Below are 20,788 nucleotides of genomic sequence, written 5' to 3'. Positions count from 1 at the left end.
AGAGACTCTGAGAAACTGAAACATTATTGAATTATCCGAGAATGTTCACATTTTGTGGAGAGTACAGGAAAAGGGATATAAACAACCAGAGTCTATTTACTTAGCCTTTAATAATAAAATTATAGACATATACCTTTGAGAAGCAGAAGGTGAGGGGAAGTTACATGTAAGCATCTAAAATTAGTCTGTCATTTTTGATGACTGTCAAAAATGAAAATCCTGCATCCAATCTCTTTTCTCTAGGCACTAGAAAACACTGCTTTTCTATGCAAAAAAATGGCTGCATGTCCTTAACACAAGAGAGAACTAAACGAAATCTGAGATTAAATAATTCAAAGGATAGTAATGTTCTGAAATAATAAGGAAAAAAGTCTCAACTTTTTTTTATGCTTTTGTACTTAAGCCAAACAAATATATTGGAAAAGGGTGAGGGGAGGGAAGGGCGAGGGGAGAAGCAGAGAGAGAGGGTGGGAGTAAGGGAGAAGAGGAGGAGAGCGCTGCAGAAGCACGGATGGATCACTTCTGCTTGCTCTTCCTTTTGCTGCACCTGCATCCAACATCCTGCTTCAAGTCCTTGAATGTCTTCAGATTCAGAATGGAAAGGAACGTTCAGTTCTCCATCTAATTCCTGTGCAGCCCTACAGTGGCAACACTGGAGGCACTGCAGACCGACTCGCCACTCAATCATGAGCACTTTGCAAGGGAGGCGCAGTTGGAACACACTGCACGCTGCAGTGCTGCAGAGCACCCTCAACAGCTACATGACTTGCAGCATACCAGTCTCTTGTGTCCACATACATTACCACTTATGTCCACACGTTAGTTATGCTCTCATAACACAGCTCCTAGAACAGTCTTTTAAAAAGGCACTTATGTGAGGCACGCACTTTCCCGCTGACAGGGGGGTGCTTTATCAGTTCTCTTTTTGAAGTCCTAATAATTCTGTCAAATGTAAAAGGAACTTGTTCTGCGTACAAAGTCCTCTTTTTTTAAAGTCCTAACAGCTGTGCACTGTGTTTTAGAAAACTTGCTTGAAGGGAACAAGAGGGGAACAAAAGCTTCACCAGTCTGCATCAGAAGAACAACCTTGAGTGAAGGGCCCCTCACACATCAGAAGGACTTATGGGAAAGGATGCTGTAGAGACAGCTGTGAATCTTGTATTTTTTAGTTTTCAAGGGGCACAGCATCATTGCTGAGTCCTACTAGATGTTCCAACTGAGTTTAGCCTTGCTACAGACAAAAGCAAATGCAATAGTTCTGCTAACACCTCTGCAAAACGTGTTCTTAAAAGGTGAGACATGTTTTAAGTGTGATAAGAGCTTGTAACTAGGCTTTAAAAATCAAAAAAGAACTTCCACAACATGGATGTGGCAGGGTGGAAAACACTGATTCACACTTCTGAAATACAGCGACCAAGCCTGTAGAAATATGAAACCATGACACCTAATCAAAAATGTAAAGCTTCCTGTTCACATATGTAGACATTCTGATACTGAGGAGGACCTCTGGGGATTACTGCAAACAAGCAAACAAGAATTCCATTACCACATCAATCAGAGCAGCCAGATTGCAATGCAATTGCAGTGAGCCTTTCTGGACTGCCCAGGGAAGCTGAAAGAGTAGCTCTCTTGTAGCTAAAGACAACTGGGATTTTGATGTAAAATCTTTCAGCTTTCAACTCACATAAAGTGAAACTGATGTTTGTTGTTAATACATGACTGTGAAATACACACATACACCATCCATACAGGTGTGTTAGGTAAAATGAATATTAACTTGCTGCATAAGGACAGAGGGTCAGCTGGGAGCAGTAATCTGTCTGAAAACCCTTGGCTAGCTCAGCTCAGGAATCAGACCCAGATTTTTATGGAAAAGGCAGCTTAAATCTTTGGAATTTATTCATCTATCTAGATGGTAGACGAATATCTATCATCTAGATAGATGAATAAATGCCAAAGTTTTATTAGGGTAGTTTTAACAGGTATCTATCTAAGATACCTGCATTAGAACTACCCTAATAAAGCTGTACAAATAAGGCTCATTACAACAACACCATGCTGTCCACATTATCCAGTAAAAGCAAAGAAAAAATGTCAGCTAAAGGGAAAAATGTGTCATAAAATGACCTTCAATTACTGCACACACAGGGGTGCCAATTTAACAGCTTTTTAAATCTGCTTAGGTGCAGATGACATATGTTACATTTAACCTTCAATTGCAAATGTTCTCTGAACTAAATGCTTTTGTCATTACCCTAAAACTATTTCAGTGTAAAACTCAAACATTTACAGGAACATAACAATAAATATTGGAAAGCTACTGATTGATAGAGAATGGAAAAGTAAAAAGCTAAAAGATTGCAGTATAAGCAAAAAAGGCAGCAAAGTAACATAAGGTAACCATTTAACTAACACTGCACAATAATTCCATGGAGAGAAACCTAAAATAAAGCTGGAAACAAATAATACAAGCAGCACTAATTTCTGCAGTTGGTCTTTTTATAAATGAAATTCTGCAAAATACCAATGGCACATATAATCCTCAAGCACTGATGAAGTTAATAAAACAAGCAGGTAGATGGTTACATTGCTACAAAAAGCAAATTGTGAAAATCAAGCTTCACTCCCTCTCTTCTAAAATACTAAAATACTAATGTACAGTGAGGTATCTACTAAGTACTAAGCATTCAGAATGTCAGATACCAGACTTCTCTTCTTGCCTTTTACAAGTGAAGTAATATTTTGTATTATTCATTACCCACTCTCCACCACAGAATTCCAACTGATGTGCTTGGGAGTGGGAGTAATTTGTGCACATCAGTCCAATGGTTACCTTTTGCTATCATTGCTCAAATTGCAGGAACAAATATTAAGCTGATTCATACTGCATGAAAACAAAGGTTTGAATTGGAATTCTGCAGATAACCTTCCCCAAAATTACTTCTTAATATTTTCAAAGAAACAGAGTAAATCACTAGCTGACATCACCCCGTGCCTTTTCTCAATGCAGGGGGAGAAGGAATCTTTACAAGGTGACAGCTTCAAACTGCACCAACCTAAAATGAACAGGCCAAGACAGAAACACAGAACCTGTACTGACCTTAAAATAAAAGGATGATGTGATGTGATTAAATATCAATACTAGCACTCACCCAAGAGGCAATAATTATTTTGGGATTAGCTGATTTAGAAATTAAAAGAAAGAGAATAAAGTGGGTTTTGATCCATTTTAGAATCCTTTGATTTGTACATCATGTTTTTCTTTTCAGTGGACTGACCTGCTACAAACCTGAAATATTCACACGACCTTCTGCAATACTACACACCTTAAGTTATTCCTTAAGAATACTGAAGTTTTAAATTTAGGTAACTAACTTGACTATCTATAAACTGTAGATAAAAGGTAGATAATTGGTAAATTTCTTTCATTAAACAAGTAAAGCTGAGACAAGATGTAATTATTACTGTGATTCCCTCTACTGTTTTAAATGCTCTTCCAGAAGAGATTTGGTCTGATAAAATGGCAGGGCTACTTAACACACATCTGAGGAGGATTTGAAGTATTTTTGTAGGAAGAAGTTCACATCCTATGTGAAAGGGCAGGGTAGGTGCAAATCACAAGAGACTCAATGAGCCCAGTATTGCCAGAAGAGAAAATGCAAGACAGAGTTAAATTCTCAAAGATCAGAAGGGTGTTAAGCAGTCATGGAGTCTGGAAAGACACACTTTTTTTTCAGAGCACTCAGGAGAGAACGTTTTGTTTAGCACTCTAAGGATTAGTAAAATCACTTCAGCTTTCTGCTGCTCTTCAGATAAAGTTACATTTCTTTTTGGAAGCTAAGTAGGTGGGTGTGCTTCCCTTCCTTTTGCCCATTCCCCCGTGTTAAGAGCAGGAATTTGACTTCCCAGGAGCACGAACATGGAAAGTTGGTGTAGACACAACATTGCCAACTGCCATTCATTTTCAGCAGCCTGTTGTACAGACCTGTTACCCATCCTTGCACAATATACATTGTTTAATTAATATTTGAAGACTCACTGATGCCATACAGCAATCTAGATATACAGAAAAATTTCCTGCTTTGAAGGTGAGTGTTTACTGAGAGGCAGTCAAGAAGGCTTCTGTTACATGTAATGATCAGCTTGATGTATCCATGTCAGAAGTAGGTATTTGATGAAAAATCCATTGTTCCTTAGCTGTAGATTGTTCTAATTAGAGCTGTAAAGCAAAATACCTTGCTGGAATTTGTGATAACTTAAATATCTTGTGCAGAGATTTTTCCTTCCATATAGTTTCTATACCTGCATGTTTTCTATATTTCCAGTTCAGTCATGTGGGTCTCCCAGGGAATCACCCAACAGGTTTCTGTATCAGCTGAGCTTCAAGGATTTTGAGTCTTTGAATCCATACAGATTAATGAGGAGCTGAAAATCTGGATGTTCAAATTTCAGTCATGAGGTTCCTGGTATGCAGTGATGCAAGATTTTGGAGCAGTCTGCTAAACAGACAAGTCTGGGACATGGCTGCTTCTCAGGTATGACCTGTGGTGATGAGGACACAAGGGAATGGCCTGAAGTCATGTCAGGGGAGGTTTAGGTTGGGTATTAGGGAAAGGTTCTTCACCCAGAGGGTGTTTGGGGACTGGAACAGGCTCCCCAGGGAAGTGGTCACAGCACCAAGCCTGACAGAGCTCAAGAAGCATTTGGACAATGCACATGGTATGATTCTTGGGGCTGTCCTGTGCAGGGTGAGAAGTTTGACTGGATGATCCTCATGGATCCCTTCCAACTCAGGACATTCTTTGTTTCTATGATTTGAACAATGTCTACATACTTATTCCCTCTGAATCCAAATCAAAACAAAAAAAATCCTTGATAAAATGCATCTACCATAACTGCCAACTTGCTCCAACTTCTTTTACAGGCATTTTTAATACAGAAAATTACACAAAGGCCTCATTGCTACTGAAATAGAATTTAAACTAATATGCCATGTGAAATCAATTTAAATTGTAATTATAACTCATGATACAATTTATCTTTTCCCAAGGGGAAAAAAAAGCAATGACCCTATTCTTCCACTTCGTCAAAAATCTAGCTGGAGTAGGGACAGCATGAACATCAGAAGAATAGTTCTTGACTTCTTCCATTCTGGGACATCTTTCCTAAGGCTTTCTGTTCCATGGGGTCCAATAGCTGTCTGATATCAATCACAACACTTGAAAATGAAAAACGATCAGAAAACACATCCCAACAAGCTCCTTACTTGTCCCTGAACTTTTCTTGAACACATTAGACTAACCAAGGTTGAGAAAGAAGTCATTTATTTATAATAAACACTTGCACACAAAAACCCAGAAAACCTCAACTCCCTTAACTAATGGTTTCTAAAAATGCTTATTCCAAGTGACACATGCATGACAGGTTTTGGCTGAGTACGATTTAAGGAGGAGGAGTTATACCACCCAGAAAAATGGTGTTTATGACAGAAATGACAAAGAATCATTCATCACGGGGTTTTTCTATGTGAAGCAGTAATAAAGCCTAAATGAAACTGCACTTCATTAGTAATTTATTTCACAGATCACTATATATACACAAATAGCATAACTCTATTACATTTTTATAGTGCCATTTATTACAGTACTTCACATACTCTATCCACATGGCAAGACAGAAATGCAGCTTTCTCTGGGGAAGACAACAGCAGCCAACTGCAGAGCAGCACACAGGGAGGAAACAATTCTAAGCCAGAAAAGCAAAATAAGAATTTTCAGATTAATCAAAGAAAGGCCAATATAAAACAATAAAACTGAACCCCAAGAGATGTGCAGCTAACTCAAAGAATAGTATAGCTTGCCTGATGCCCTATTTGATTTAGAAAGTAGAAATAAAAGAGGAAAACTGAATACTCTTGCCTTGTTCAGCCAGTGACCAACAGCACAGACTCCCACCAGAACTCCCTGGCTAAAATTCTCTATCCTTTTATTTGATCCTTGAGCATTACACTGGTGTTTTCCACTTGCCACAGGAAGGAAAAGAACATCAGTTCAACTGCTTTCATCAGTCTGTATCTGGGATGCCATACTTGAGGCATAGCTGAGGACATATTCTCAGACATCAAGAAAAGAGATGCATTCCTTCCTCTGCCAAGATTTCTGCAAAGGGAGGGTTCAGGGCTATTCCACTCTCCACCTGAACATAATTTTCCAACTTTCACACTTAGAGGCCAAACATTTCCATTAAACTTCCAGAGATGACAGGTGACTCCTGCCTTCCAAATGCAGGTGAAAACCTGGGATGCTACACAAACCCACAGAATGCTGTGAGAAGATGACAGAGAGAAGGGCACCTGCAAATGCCTCATCACAACATTTGCTTGTGAAGTAACAGTGTCCAATTATGCAGTGTTGGGCCTCTGAAATAACATATTTTATGCATTATGTGAATGGTTTTTGAAATAAAAGTGAAAAAAATGCAATGCTTTTAACTAGTGAAGCATGTTTAAATTCAAAAATATTCTCTTGATTTTCTTGCCAAAAAACTCTGCTGTAAGAACGCTGATAAGAAGGTAAGTGGCTTGTCAGTTGTAGATACTCCATTTTAAAAAATAAATTTTAAAGTATAAAACTTCTAAATAAAGGCCCCATACTTGAAATGTAATTTATGAACATTGGGTCTTTGATGGCTGGAGAGAAAACATGATTTTACCTAGTATATTTTTTTTAATATTTTCTGATTAAATAACTAGAAAGAGAACAAAAAATCAAAACTATCAGAAAAATATTTGCTGGACACTAAGTTAAAATCTGTTTGACAGCAGGGAAAAAACTTTTCTTAAGACTTGTCAATACTGACTTTGACTGCGTTGTGGGAGCTTGAGAATAAATACATTTATATTGTTTCTCCTATGGATCTTGTTCTGATGTTCTTTCTAACATTCTGTTATTAAATACTTGTGGTCCACAACATACAGTATCTAATTTGATAAGAGGCCGAGTAAATGTACATCAATACAATTTTTTTTCTCTTTTATGTCACATTGCACCAGTTCTCCCTGCTTTAGTGATAGACTAACTGCTAACAGTTTAAGCAATAAAATCTGCAATACTGAAATTAAATACTGATTTAAGATGCAGGTTTTAATTATTCATTTAAGTAATCTGCATTCTCTAGTTACTATATTAAAAGAGGGATACTGACCATCTGCAAAAAATTTAATGCCCTATTTGTGTAAGTTAATGAGTCTGAATTAAGTGCATGAGTATTCCCCATTGAAACTGGTAAGACTGAATCCCTAAGTGAGGCAAGTGAGTAAATGAAATCTCTCATCTATTTTAACTGCTAGACATGCTAGACTCTTTTTTTTCCTCTCCCTAAGAAACCCTGCAATCTGACCAACAAATGCAGGAAGGACCAGACATTGTAGGAAAGATCACAAAACTGAAATTTTATTTCCAGCCTGTTCCTCTCCAAGTCATTCTCTCAACAATCTGAGCACACAGCCATAAGTTCTGGGGAAGATATTCCTTATAAAAGGTGTGAATAAGTGGATTCAGTGCACTGGAGCTGAGAGAGCTTTTGTAGGCTTGTGCAAAAGATGAAGAGCAGGAGAACAAATATTGACTAATTGACTAATGTTGACCTGGACATTGCTGGCAGAGCACCAAGAAAGATCACAGGTGAAAAGAGACTCAAAATAAAGGAAGTCTTGAGAATGAGAAGTTTATCTTCAACACCATAGGTAGAAAAGCTAATTAAGTGATTTGGCAAGTTTGAAAGATTTGCTGCCCAGTTTCCATTCAGACAAATCAGGGACCTGCAGAGTTTTCAGGAAGCAAAGAAGCAGGAGCTGGTTTTCACAGACAAACTTTACAGTCATTCTACATCTAACACTTTTACCTAAGGAAGTATGGAGATTTTCTAATTCTTTCCTGGAACGATTCCTAGTCAGTCAAATCAGCCTATACAAACATGCTGTAAAAAAGTCTCATTAAAAATAGAAATATTTTATGATGCTACTTACCTGCCTGTCTACTTCTGGAAGCAAAAGCAGGAGGTACTGTTGAAAATGCTGAGGTAAAGAAGCAAAGGTGTGTTTATTTATTAAAGCCCTCAGGTTAGTGTTCACTAGAATAGATCCCGGTGTTTCTATGTCAATATCCTCAGCTTTGGTCCATTTCAAATGTCCTGGAGTAAATAAACAGAAATAACTTTAAACATAAATAAAGGAAGAGAGTAGGAATAAGTCTTCTTTTTAAGTTTTTCGCTTTTACTGTATAATACAATAAGCTCTAGAGAAATGGTACTCTGAGAAGGGTAACACAGCCTTTTCTAGGTGTCTTAACAGCTTTTATGTTTGTATAATTATAAAAAAAATTATATTTGTCTCTTGAAGATAAAGTATTTTTATTTTATAATAAAGAGACAAAATGCATTTGTCTCTTAATCTCTTATGTTTCAGTAAACATCACAACTGACATATTCTTACTTCCAGCTTGAGACCAACTCAACAGCTGCAGAAAATAATCCTGTCATGTCATCAACAATAATTATACCAGCACCTATTTCCAAGCAAAAGGCTGCTTGATGAGGCTGATGTGAATCAATAATTATGGACAGCTTCTCTTTTGCCATCAGCAGTGCCCTATGGCTTACAGAACTTGTCCCGTTGCACCGGCTAAAACATGTGTGAATAGAGAGTGATCAAAGAGATGAGAATATTTAATATGTTAATGTTTGAAAACATTAACAACAAAAACCAAAAGAATTTTTCAGAATTTTCCTAAGAGCTAAGATCTAAAATGATCAAAACACAGAAGGCAGCAGCAGGAATTGTGAGATCAGTGAACAAGGTATGAGAGGTAGGATACAAACACAGGAGTAAGATAAAGACAAAGCAGAGGGAAAGGGAAACAAACATATGGTTCCTGCACAGCACTACAGAATAATGTCTTCTTACTTTACACAGTGGACAGAAAGGCTATCATCTTAAACTCTTGAACAGTAAGAAATATATCTGTTAAGATGCTAGGAAAAGAAAGCTTTCAGCCACCAAGAACAAGGAGATGCTGAATTAAATCCATAGGGAGGTACTACAGTCTCCATCAAAATGCTTTAAGAATATGTTAGACAAATACCTGTCACTAATAACAGATGCATATCTGATTTTGACCTATGATGAACAAATTTGATGACCACTGGAGATCCTGTCTGGTCTGATTTTGTTAGTATTTCTAGGATAATGTTTAGAAAAAACTTTTTAAAGTTTCCTAAAGAGCTAAGTGCTTCAAGGTGCTTATATACTGCTGCAATCCTTTCTTTCCTCTAAGTCTTAACATATCAAAGTTCAGGTGGCTGGAAAAAGCTTCTCAAAAGCTTCTAAACCCTCCCAGGAAGCTTTTTCAGGTTTCAGTTTGTTGTACTTTCAAATATTTCAAAAATGGTGTAAGAGGGGTCTGAACTATATAAAAAACTCCATCAGAATACCTTAAAAAGTGATTAAAAGATTATTCCACTGCTATGATGAATGATGGCATTGGGCATTTACATAGGACCTCTCAGCAACAATTAAAACTGACATGTTAAGAAGATTAAATATGTTTTAAAAATGAAAAAATTTGGGCATACTGGTTATTAGGAATGTCTCAAATGCTACGAGCAACAAGTAGTAACTTAACAGTAATCACAATAGAAGGAATGCAACTAGGCTTTGGATTTCTTAGAGGACCTATGGTGGGTGGTCTCTTCCCTGAAAGTCTGTAACTCCAAAATATACATATGCCATATGCAAGAAAATGAAGACTTGTAAATTCTGAAAGCTCCACTTCAGTCACAGCCTCCTGTAAACATTCTTGTAATTTTATTTTATTTTTCAGCAGCTGAATATAACTGAATGAGACAAGAACTACTTTGCACTCAGCACAGAATAACCTTTTCCAACATATATTTCTAGCATACTCTATTTCAGTACAGCTAAGACTCCATTACCAACAAATGAATGCCCTGTTATACAGGACAATTGCATGGAAGAAGTGCCCATTTTCATGAATACATCACAATAAACTATCCTCACCATCTGTTCCACCCACTAAATATAAATGTAAAAAGAACACAGTCCCTGAGCATAACACAAGTTGTATGATGTACTGAATTTTAATGCCTGTATGTATATTCTTTGTTTTAATCAATACAAAATACATATCCCCATCTTGTAAGTGACTTCAAATTAGAGTAACATTTTCCCCAGCTAGAGCTTCATATCCTTTGGGAAGGCATACACACAGAGATAATTCAAACTGAAATAAGATACATGACTGCAAAATCAGTAACATCCTTCAGTGGCAGATACTCTCATAGCACTAAAAGCCCAAGACAAAGAGTCAAATTTACATTTTCTGATTTATTTGGCCTTCTATCACTTACAAAGTACTATGGGGGTTTTATCAGCTTCTGGAAGAAATGTGTGTATTGCTTCTGTGTGTGTAGCAAACTGTGGGTGTCCACCACAGTTCTACTTAAAAAAAATCTCTCAAAATCTGTTCAGAAAAACAACAAATTCTGTCTCCTGCACCCTTCCTATGGCTAATTTAGGTTCTGTATAGCAGGTCCCAAGTTTGTAATAAGATTTAGTGAAGTATTTGGAAGCAGCATGGAAGTGTGACACTACTGCATCACTAATCATAGCTGAGAAGAGTTTATGACAAAACATGTGCCAGTGTTTTTTATGTTGTTTTCCACACAGAAAGACATTTTGAACCCTTATACAGTTCAAGGGTATCACTGTCCAAATCAGAAATAGAAGCTGTAAGACAAGAGAGACACTCAGGCTTGCAGACTTGAAAATAAGAGTTTACTCCTCAACACAGAGAATTAACCATAAGGAGATGGGAGCACCATAAATCTACATCAAGATATGAAAATGAAAACAGAAAAAGGACAGAAATTACACTGTTGGCAAAATCTGTTAACTAAAATGGAAAAAAAAGTAATCTTATTAAATCAAAGCTCAGAAAGTCTACTAAACACAACATGTCGTGAATGTTGGGCACATCAGCAGAGTTTCAGACAACCAAACAATATCTGGACCTGAACTGTGCACTACACAGGACCCTGGACCTGTTCTCAAAGCTGCTCTACAACTGCACTTCTAGCATCCCGAGAAATGCTGTGTCATGAGAGAAACATTTCAACAGGTACAAGAACAGAAACCCTTAAATCTTACACAAAGTTCCCTGCACTTCATGTGTGGTGTCACAAAAGGCCAATAGGTTTAATTACCAAAATCCACCAAAAAACCCTTAATTAATTCATTTGATATCATGAGCCAACAGTTGATGTCATAACTGAGGACAGAGAGGAATATATACTTGAAATTATGCATCTCAGTCTTAAATGTAGAGAAAAATGACAGGAAATCATATAACATTGAATATCAGTTTACATAGCAAAAGCTGCAATACTGTAATATTGTCTATTTTGAATAATGATGTTGGATGAACAGAGAGAACTAGCTATCCACATGGGACTGATTGATAATCTGCAGAAAGATCATGTATGAAACCAAAGTACACTTTCATGGGAGGCTGTGATACAATAAGGCTTATAGCTTACACTGCCAGGAACTGGCAATAGCACATTGAACAACTCTCCTATGGCATTTAGGAAGCAAAGTGCCTTGGAGCTATTTTACAGGATCATTATATATAAAAATAGGACTAGGCTGGATGATTAATAAAGAAGAACAATCTTATCCCCACAAAGACAGACATAAAATGACTTCTAGGATTTAGCACTACAAAAAGTTTGTTTGTTATCTCTTCCAACATGGCCACATTGCAAAATACTTCTCTAAATGATTCAGCATTCTGCTGAATGCAGAAAGTACTTTCTAAAGATAAAGGAACAGTTACGTCATTCTTTGACTTCACTTAAGCAGAGACAAGAGTCTTAGTGAACACTACATTTTGTGCTCCCTAGGGAACTTTTCCAATTAAATTTCATGCAGGGCAGGAAAATCTGCCTATGACATGGAGATTTAGAATTTATTCTTAGTATCTCTTCAGAGAAAATTCTTTGTTAATTACAGAACGTGATCCACGAACCTCACCAAAAAACCCACAGAAAATAAAATCAGAAACTGTATCTACCACCTCAAGAGATGTAGCTTCAAAATAGTTACAGATCCAGCTGAAGAAGTAAATCAAACAAAGAAGAACCAACCAAAACCTTTATGCCAAATCTCTATATGACATGCAATAACGCAAATGAAGAAAAGAGAATGTTAACTTCTAATTGGGCAAGGATGTAAGCAAATATGCTACTTTCTCTGGGAACAATTGCACATTAGGCAAGCAAATTCACCATGCAGAAAGAATATCTGTTACACATTGCCCCCATCCCCCAAAAAATCATTACATAACAATCAGAATCTAATTGCTAAATCACCTCTCTGCCTGCAATTGCTTAGGTCTGTCAAACTTTAAAAAGCAATCACTGAGGATGAAAAAAAAACTGACCACGGATTTTCCAGGTAGACAGAAAGATGTCTTCTTGAGAAAGGATCAGCTGCTGAGTTTGAAAAAGGGACAGGTAAACAGAAAAATAAAACTTTCCAAGAGAACCCCAAGTTCAGAAAACTATCAGTATTACAAGTAAGATATTTATTTTACTCCTACTCACCTAAACCAGATTTTTTTAATCTCTTTAAGTGCTGGCTTGTTTGCTTTCCAGTTGGAGACTTTTGCCCATGTTTCATCTCCTTATCAGAACCATCTGCTTCGCCATTTTTAGATTCCGATCCTTTGGAAAAAGTAAAATCCCTCAAATATGATGCTTTTGCACTTTTACTAACAATCCCCTCAGCACCCCCTACACCATAAACAAAACAAAAATAGGATTTTTAAAAAATTGACATTTTCTTGCTGAAAGGCAATATACTTTTCTGGTCACAATACAATTCCTCCTCATCAGAGGAATTGGATGTAAAAGCTCAATAAATCAATTAAGTGCTGAAAACTAAAGTTTACTGAACACTGCAGTCAATAAAGATGTTCAGCGATCTAATAAAAATAACATAGTTTATAATGCCTAGGAGATATTTTAAAAATATTTTAACCTTAATTTATGGGGCAGTAAAGCAACCTAAGGCTGAAAAAAAGATAATTGCTTTTTGAAGAAACATTTAAAAAAAAGATATGTTTGGAAATACAATTGTCAATTTGTGTTAAACATAGACACAGAAATCTCTTAAAATGAAGTAACTTAATCACCAGAGCTAAAGGTCAAGGTTATGCTGCAGTGATAAGCATGGTATAAGAAGAAAAGCTAACAAAAGGATTTGAGTATTGCAATGCAGAACTGAGACACAAATTCACATTCACGGAGAAGCTTGCCTTCCCCCCCCTCCTCTTTTTATGGCACTGAATACCAGCATGTGGTCCTCTATTAGAGCTCCAGAGCCAAACAAAATGTTACTTTGCATTCCTTTAAAGCTGCTGCTATTACCAATTGTCATTTTACTGTGTGCCTTCAGCTCTTTATTAAAGAAAAATCTCCAGCCTTGAGACACGAGTCTTGATAAAGAAATAAAGACGTTAAACAAAGCCACCCAGTGGAAACAGTATTTCAGCAATTCCAAATTCTGTATGCTACACATCTGATTCAGAGGAAGGCTCTGTGACCAGAGCTGATCTTGCAAACGGTCCTTTAGCTATTTACCTGAAGGTGAATCCGACTGCTCATCGGACACCTTTAATGGTGTCAAAACAACACGAGGAACAGTCTTGTTTACCATCATTGAGACTCCATTTCTTCTTTTCTGCTGTTGTCTCAAAGCCTACAAAAACGATAACAAAACATATAACTGTAGCAAAGAATAATGCTTATAAGTGAATTACACATGACATTTCTCTACCATTAAACTGAATCCCTTAAAATAAGCATAATTTACACAGCTACTGACTTGCCAGACTTCACACTCGTCCTCTTTATGTCATTTTCTTTTAAAATACAAAATCAGGCTTTTTCTCCTTTTTTTACAGAGAAAGAAGATGCACCTTAGATCATTTTCCAATCCATTTTGACAACAAAGAAGCACGTAACTGTTTGCTCTACCTTAACAGCACAACATGATAACTCATGAAATGTGAAACTAAGACTTCCAAAAAAAAAAGTAAGCCCAAAATGTTTCAAAACCAGAATAAAAATATATATGTCTGCACATCTCTCGCAGGTGCATCCTCTCCAGTATACTGCTCAGTCAATCAAGTTAACACAGAGTGTCATCAGTATGTACAGCATGTAAGGACTACAGTATTGATGCACTCACTCAGCCGTGAGTAGTGCTGCACAAAATCACTGAACATGGCAGGAATCATTTATTTTCGTGAAGGGAATCAGTCCTAATCTTGGAAACCTTGCAGCATTTGGCTTCTGTCTGTTTGACTTTGGGCATTAACCTTCAGAACACGAACATGATGGTGTTCTGGCAAATCTGGGGGAAAATGATACACGAATAAATCTCTACAAATGGTAGTGCTTTGTGTTTCATAAATGTATCAAATACAGGGCTGATAATGTAATATAAAATATCTACAGATTAGAAATAGCAAATATCCATCAGACTGCTTTATATGGAAAATTATATATCATTCAAAAGGTCTTAAAACATAAAAATATGAATACCTGCCAATTAATACATCTGCAAGCATTAAAATTCTGGAATTAATCAGAATGGGCTGGGCTTAATACAGACTTCTCCTAGCCTCCTGTCTATTTTTCTCCATTCTTACTGTGCACTCTATTTTTACAATTGTGATTTGTGTTATGAACTTGAGAGATTTATTAAAGTAATACCATATCAACAAGGTACATATTTGATATGAATTATCCCAAAGGTTTATGAGCATAAATGACTTATGCCCTATAAGGTTTAAGTCTGTAACTTTAATGGATTGTAATACCTTTCCAAATTGTTCACATAGCTAAATAATAGGGAAAAAAAACCTCTGAGAAGAAAGAAATCGATATTGGTCTATTCCTCTAAATAACACTCTACACAACATAAAATACACCAGGCCACAGAGAAGCTATTTCATGGATTAACCCATTTTATTGTACTTCTGAAAGGACGCGTAAGCACTGTGCAATAAAAATCAAATTAGAACACTTGAAATCAAACAAAGAGAGGAAGCTGGTCAGATCTACACTGAACCAAAGAAGCAGCAGAAAGCCATAAAGAACAGCTGTTACTTCAAACATTTTTGAGACAGAAATTTCATACTGGTATCAAGCAAGCACAGTCTGACTTGTGGATGGAAAATTCTAAAGTGTTACATTTCTTCAAAATTCCTCAAAATGACCCTGCAAACCAAAGTGGCAAATCAGGTGATCCTTAATTAACAGTAATACCATGGAGACAGTGGGAAAAAGTTCATTAAAAATTAACTGAAAAGACTGGCAATGTCTGCACCACCAATATACCAATATAACACAACATCATATCATGGTGCCCCGCTGCCTGATTTGCCTCATGTCATCCTCATTTCCTCCACCCAGGGCAAATGGTTAGAGACCAAACAATGCTCCTTGTTGTCCTCCTGCCTCCTCCTGACTTTCCAAGACAATTTCCACCCTCACCAAGGTTTCACAGCCTTGCAGCCAGCATCCATGGAAACACCATTTTAATGATTTATACAGCCACTGTGGCAAAGGCAGATTCTCTGTCAAGCCCCACAGTTGATTTTCAATGCTTAGACTGAACTCCCATGAAGGAGAGAAAGGAACCAGCAGTGTATCCACCACCAGTGACAGGCACACAGTGTTCATACACTTCAGCTGACACACGTGCTGCTGGAGCGAGGGCAGCGGTACCCAATATTTGACAGGAGCACCACTTACCTTCTTTTCTGTTACTGGCAGGGCCCCCTGTGGTCCTTAAGCACACATTTATGCAACTGACTGGCATTTACAAGAAGCACAGGTCAACTCATGCCCATGGAGCACTAATGCAAGACACTCCCTGGACAATCAGATGAGGAAATACAACTGGGAGCAGCCAAAGCTACCAGAACTATTTACTTCAAGGCATAGCGCACTTCTCCAGCTACAGCCTAAGCACCTCTATATACAAGGGTCAAGCAAAAACCTTAAAGACACCATTTCCCTTTGAAAACATTTGTTTTTCAGGGTTTCTCTTTCCCTAACATGCATTGATTCACTGCCAGGCCCTTCCCCAGCTCCTCCAGTTTCACAGCGCAAGGAATTGATCACCAAAAAGGGCCCAAGTGAAGTCTGAAAATCAAGCTGACAGTAAAGCTACACACACCTGAAGGACAGTCTGTAGAACAAAAAAAATCCAGAAAACAAAAAACAAACAAACAAACAAAAAAATCAAAACCAAACCAACCAAACAAACAAACAAACCAAAAAAACCAAAAAAAAACCCCAAAACACACAACCCCAAAACCCAATCCCTCACAATATGGACGTTAAATCTAAGCAAAACTTTTAACAGAAAGTTAATGAATTACCAGTGAATTACCCTGAGTACAGAGAATAGAAACATAACCTTTCCCATGCCTCTCTGTCTTTTCCTTTGTGAAATGAAAGATGTAAGATGGGGGAAGAGGGTACAAAGATAACAAGTAAATAATCTAACATATGATTTGCAGGGTAAAGAGATGGCTGAGATTCTGCACAGACATCTTTGTTGTGATACACCCAGCTAATCACAACAATTTTGTGGTAATTTCTCCCCTGAATTTGAAGCTGCAGGATGTGACATTTTTGGGCAGACAAGTCTTTGCAAGACAACCCCGCAGCAGGAGAAACTGCTGACTGACACCCAGTTACAAGGGAAGCCAAACCCCAGAAAGAGTTAAGTACAAAAGAAGGACAACCCCTGTAGTCTCCATTGAGGACAAATATATAACTTCTCTATACCTAGCCTGAGGGACATTCATTTCAGAATACAAGACTACTGTAGGATAAGACAAGAATCTTGTAACCCAAGATTAATTCTACTTAGCTGGGAAGTCAATGAGATTACTCCAAGTGAAACATGCACCAAATGCCTGCTATACTGAGCTTTTAGTGCGCCAAGCTAATTTAGTGCTCTCCTAGTCATCACGGCCAAATAAATCAAATTTATAACTAGCACTGAAGAAAATGAGAAATGTTGTAACTTATTCCACGGAAAAATGGTTCCAGATATCCCTGTAGGTACAGAAACAGTAACTAACACATACTACATTGTCATCTTTCACAGACACAGCCTTTTCCATCTCATCCATATTTAGAGATATATAACCTCCTAGCTGGACTTCCTACAGAACTGCAAGAAACAGATGATGATTTTATCAAATGATAAGGTGTCATTTTCACTATGGTAAATTAGAAAAAAACACATGTAGTGCATGTGATAGCTCAAATAAAGAATATTTTTCTTTAATGAGATGCTACGTTTACATTTCAAATGCATTCAATCACTTAATGGTAAATGCTTGAGTTAAAAAAGCTGCATGTTTTAAATACCTAGAACTTATCACTGTCGTAGTATTCTGTAAGACATTACTACCATCCTATTTGTATAACAAATACATTTTAAAAAATGAAAGGAAATGAAAGTTCATGTAATATACAAGTTAAAACATTACAAGCTCTCTTAAAATTACCACCAAAACATAATACTTACATCCAGCCTTTCACAAGCAGATTTGCAAAGGACATCTGTGAATCTCTCGCACATAATGAGTATGGAGAATTCCCAGTATTCCCATTCATAAAAATGAACCTGTGACCATCTGTTGAATAACACTGCCATGGTCATTATACAGTGCTTGGCATAATTATTTGGTTTAATGAAGTTATTTTGATTGCCAAAATCTTTAAGTAAACGATCAATCCATTTTCATCCAAAGAATTCAAAATAAAATAAAAAAGATGAAAATTAAGAAAACATAAACACTGATGATAGATGACAAAAGAAAAACACCATGAAATTAACAGTGAACTTCTAGTTCCAAGTGGGTTTTTTTAAATAAAGAGGTGACAAGAGCAAGACTCCTTCTGCTTTTCAGAGAGTTTCTATCCCTACTGGAGTATAGCAGTATTTTGGAGGTTTCATGAATGCCATTATATGCTCTTAAGATTAGAAATTTCATGTTTAGTTGATCTTAACACAGGAAGGACTTCTTCACCCATGTGACACAATGTTTGACTGTCTTCAGTAAAAACTCAGTCATTTTTCAAGCAGGAATGAAAGGAAACAACATAAACTAAAACGTAACTGGAGATGGGAGCAAAATACTCCCCCAAAAGAGCACCAGAAGCAAAATGTCATCCTCTGTGCTCTGATTTTACTGCTGCTCGGCAATTTTTTTTTGTTATTTTTCTTTCCCACATCTTTTAAACTCAGAATGAAAAAATGGAGCACACAGATAAACCATTAATGCAGAAAACCACTTTCATTTGAGCTTAAATGCGTGACACACTGAGAATGTTAAAAATTAAGTCATTATCAACAAAGACATGTAACACTTGGTTGCATTAAGCAACATCGTCCCAGATTTCTACTTGTTCCATAAATGTCAAGTCTACATTCTGAAACTCATGTAATGAAACATACCCTTTGAAATTTCACACATTATGGATCAGAAATGCAAAGCTATGGAATGCCTCCATTCTGCCATGTGAAAACACCGGCTATGATACACTGAGCAAAGTCTCTTGCACAAAATAAGTAACAGCTCCACATCATGATTGTGGATCCCAAATTGACAAAGATGAAACAGATTTATGGTTTATCACTGATTCACTTAACACCAGCACAAAAATTCAGTCTTTGTCTTCTCTCTCACCCCCATTTTGTTTAGTAAAATTAAGAGCCTTTAATTCCCACATCTCAGTTAAATTAAAATTTCTCAGTGGCAACCTGCTTCACAGACAGACAGAGCAGTTAAACTAAAACAGTAAGCACCACAAATCATGAAGAGTAAACCCATTATTATTTCCTAGATGCCACTAATTCTTATATTAAACATACACAAAGCACTCAGTTATAAGCGTGCCACCGTAAGATTAAAACACAATATAGATGTCCTATAGAAACAACTACCAAGCACAAAATGCCATTTCCAAAGCAAATTAATTTACTTCCAACCATACTAGTACACTAAACGTGTTGCTGTGATGCCAAGAGTACACATTTGGTCATCTACAGATGAAAAGCAGTGTCAGAATCAACAGGATGGAAGTTTGGAAACCTGGGGTTTATTTTGAAACAATTGCTAACACCTTCTCAAATAAGCATATATCCTTGTCCCATGCCATCCTCCTACCTTTTGATAGTTACATCTGTATTTGGAATAAAAAAATGTATTTGTTTGTTAGGTTTCAGAAGGGCTCAGGGGCTTTCAGTAGGGCTTTCTGTAGGACTACAGTACACATTACCACTGAACATTTATCTGTGTGCTAACCAACACTGAACTGAAGTGCTTGGACCTTTGTGGGGCAGAACAAGGAGATTTATCTGTTCACATGTGTGTCTGTACACCTGCAAGCTAGCACTACTTTCTGCAGGATTACAATAATGCAGTCATAGCTACAGTTGCTGCAGATCACGACAGACTGCAGAGTAAATGCTTTTGGTGCTTTCCCAACCACAGAAAAAAGGACAAAAAACACATGTGATCTGTTCAATGTCTGTTTTGACTTGCATGTGAATGGGAATGATGATAGCATATGCATCAACACAGTGAAAGCTTTTTAACAAAGAGAAGAATTGGGCTTTTTTTTAATGTTTTGTGTAGTATTAAATTAACAACATCCATCAGCTGAAAAGTGTTTTATGGGGAAATGGGTTCTTTGGCACAACAAAGCACATGTAGGTAAGGAAACAGTTTGTAGAAAGCAGTTTAAAAACAAATTAAAACACAGATAGCAGTGTCAATACAAAATCTTAAAACAGTAATCAACACTTTCCATGATGTGTTGATTTTCAAGCACCCTCTGCACAGGGGCCAAAGCACACAGCAGGGGCTTAATGGCTAGACTCTGCAGATCAAAAATCTTCTCATATTACCACTCAGAGAATTTACATTGCACCAATGTAAGCAGTTAATGCCTTTCTGCCTGACACCCTGTTTCAGCCTGGGTACTCTTGCTTGCCCACACATCCTGAGCACACTGACTTCTGGGGACCTACCCAACAGCTCCTGGAACACCATTTGCAGAAACTGCTTGTCAACATTTTGTAGGAAGTTTTCTAGAGCTCTGAAGAGTTGTGAGCTGTTCCAAATCCTGCCTTTCCCTGAAAAGACCAACACTTTCTAGGATGCACTTCAAAAACAAGGCATGATTCATTGACACCTGGTTTTAATTTCATGTTACAAACTATTCAAATCAAAAGCTGTTCCTTTCACACGGCCCAAAAGAAGATACTTAGATGTTCACTGTCACTACAAGGAAAAATCACATAACTCCAATGGAAAAGCTTAACTGGGACTCCAGTCTCTAGTGATTTTATTTTCAATAACACAACAGCAATGACCAATCCATCTGAAATAGTTCCCCAGGCTACTTAAGGGACAGGCTACTTACAGAAACACATGACAGATAAATGCAATGCTTAGAACTAGGCTGCTATCTTCAGCTTGACTACCTGAGACTTGGAAAAAGCCACTGCATCTACAGAACAGAAGAGAACACTTTCAACCTATATTTGGGAAGAAGATTTCACTATGTTGCAGTGGCAGGTTTAAACAAAGGCAATGCTCATGCCAGGACA

At 37.2% G+C, this 20,788-nt stretch overlaps 1 protein-coding gene across 3 annotated transcripts in view; it reads right to left on the bottom strand.

The window, feature by feature from the left end:
- Positions 1-20,788, bottom strand: part of ASXL3 (ASXL transcriptional regulator 3) — a 122,377-nt gene that overhangs the window by 27,944 nt on the left and 73,645 nt on the right. For all 3 annotated transcript variants that reach the window (XM_058018268.1, XM_058018261.1, XM_058018277.1), the window contains 3 exons: positions 13,720-13,837; positions 12,682-12,801; positions 8,027-8,190 (listed from right to left, as the gene is read on the bottom strand). In XM_058018268.1, the coding sequence (XP_057874251.1) occupies positions 8,027-8,190; positions 12,682-12,801; positions 13,720-13,837 (402 nt within the window). The remainder of the gene's footprint in view (positions 1-8,026; positions 8,191-12,681; positions 12,802-13,719; positions 13,838-20,788) is intronic.

The sequence above is a fragment of the Melospiza georgiana genome, chromosome 1, assembly GCF_028018845.1.
Source record: "Melospiza georgiana isolate bMelGeo1 chromosome 1, bMelGeo1.pri, whole genome shotgun sequence".
NCBI classification, from domain to species: Eukaryota; Metazoa; Chordata; class Aves; order Passeriformes; family Passerellidae; genus Melospiza; species Melospiza georgiana.
This window is presented reverse-complemented; position numbering and strand designations above follow the sequence as displayed.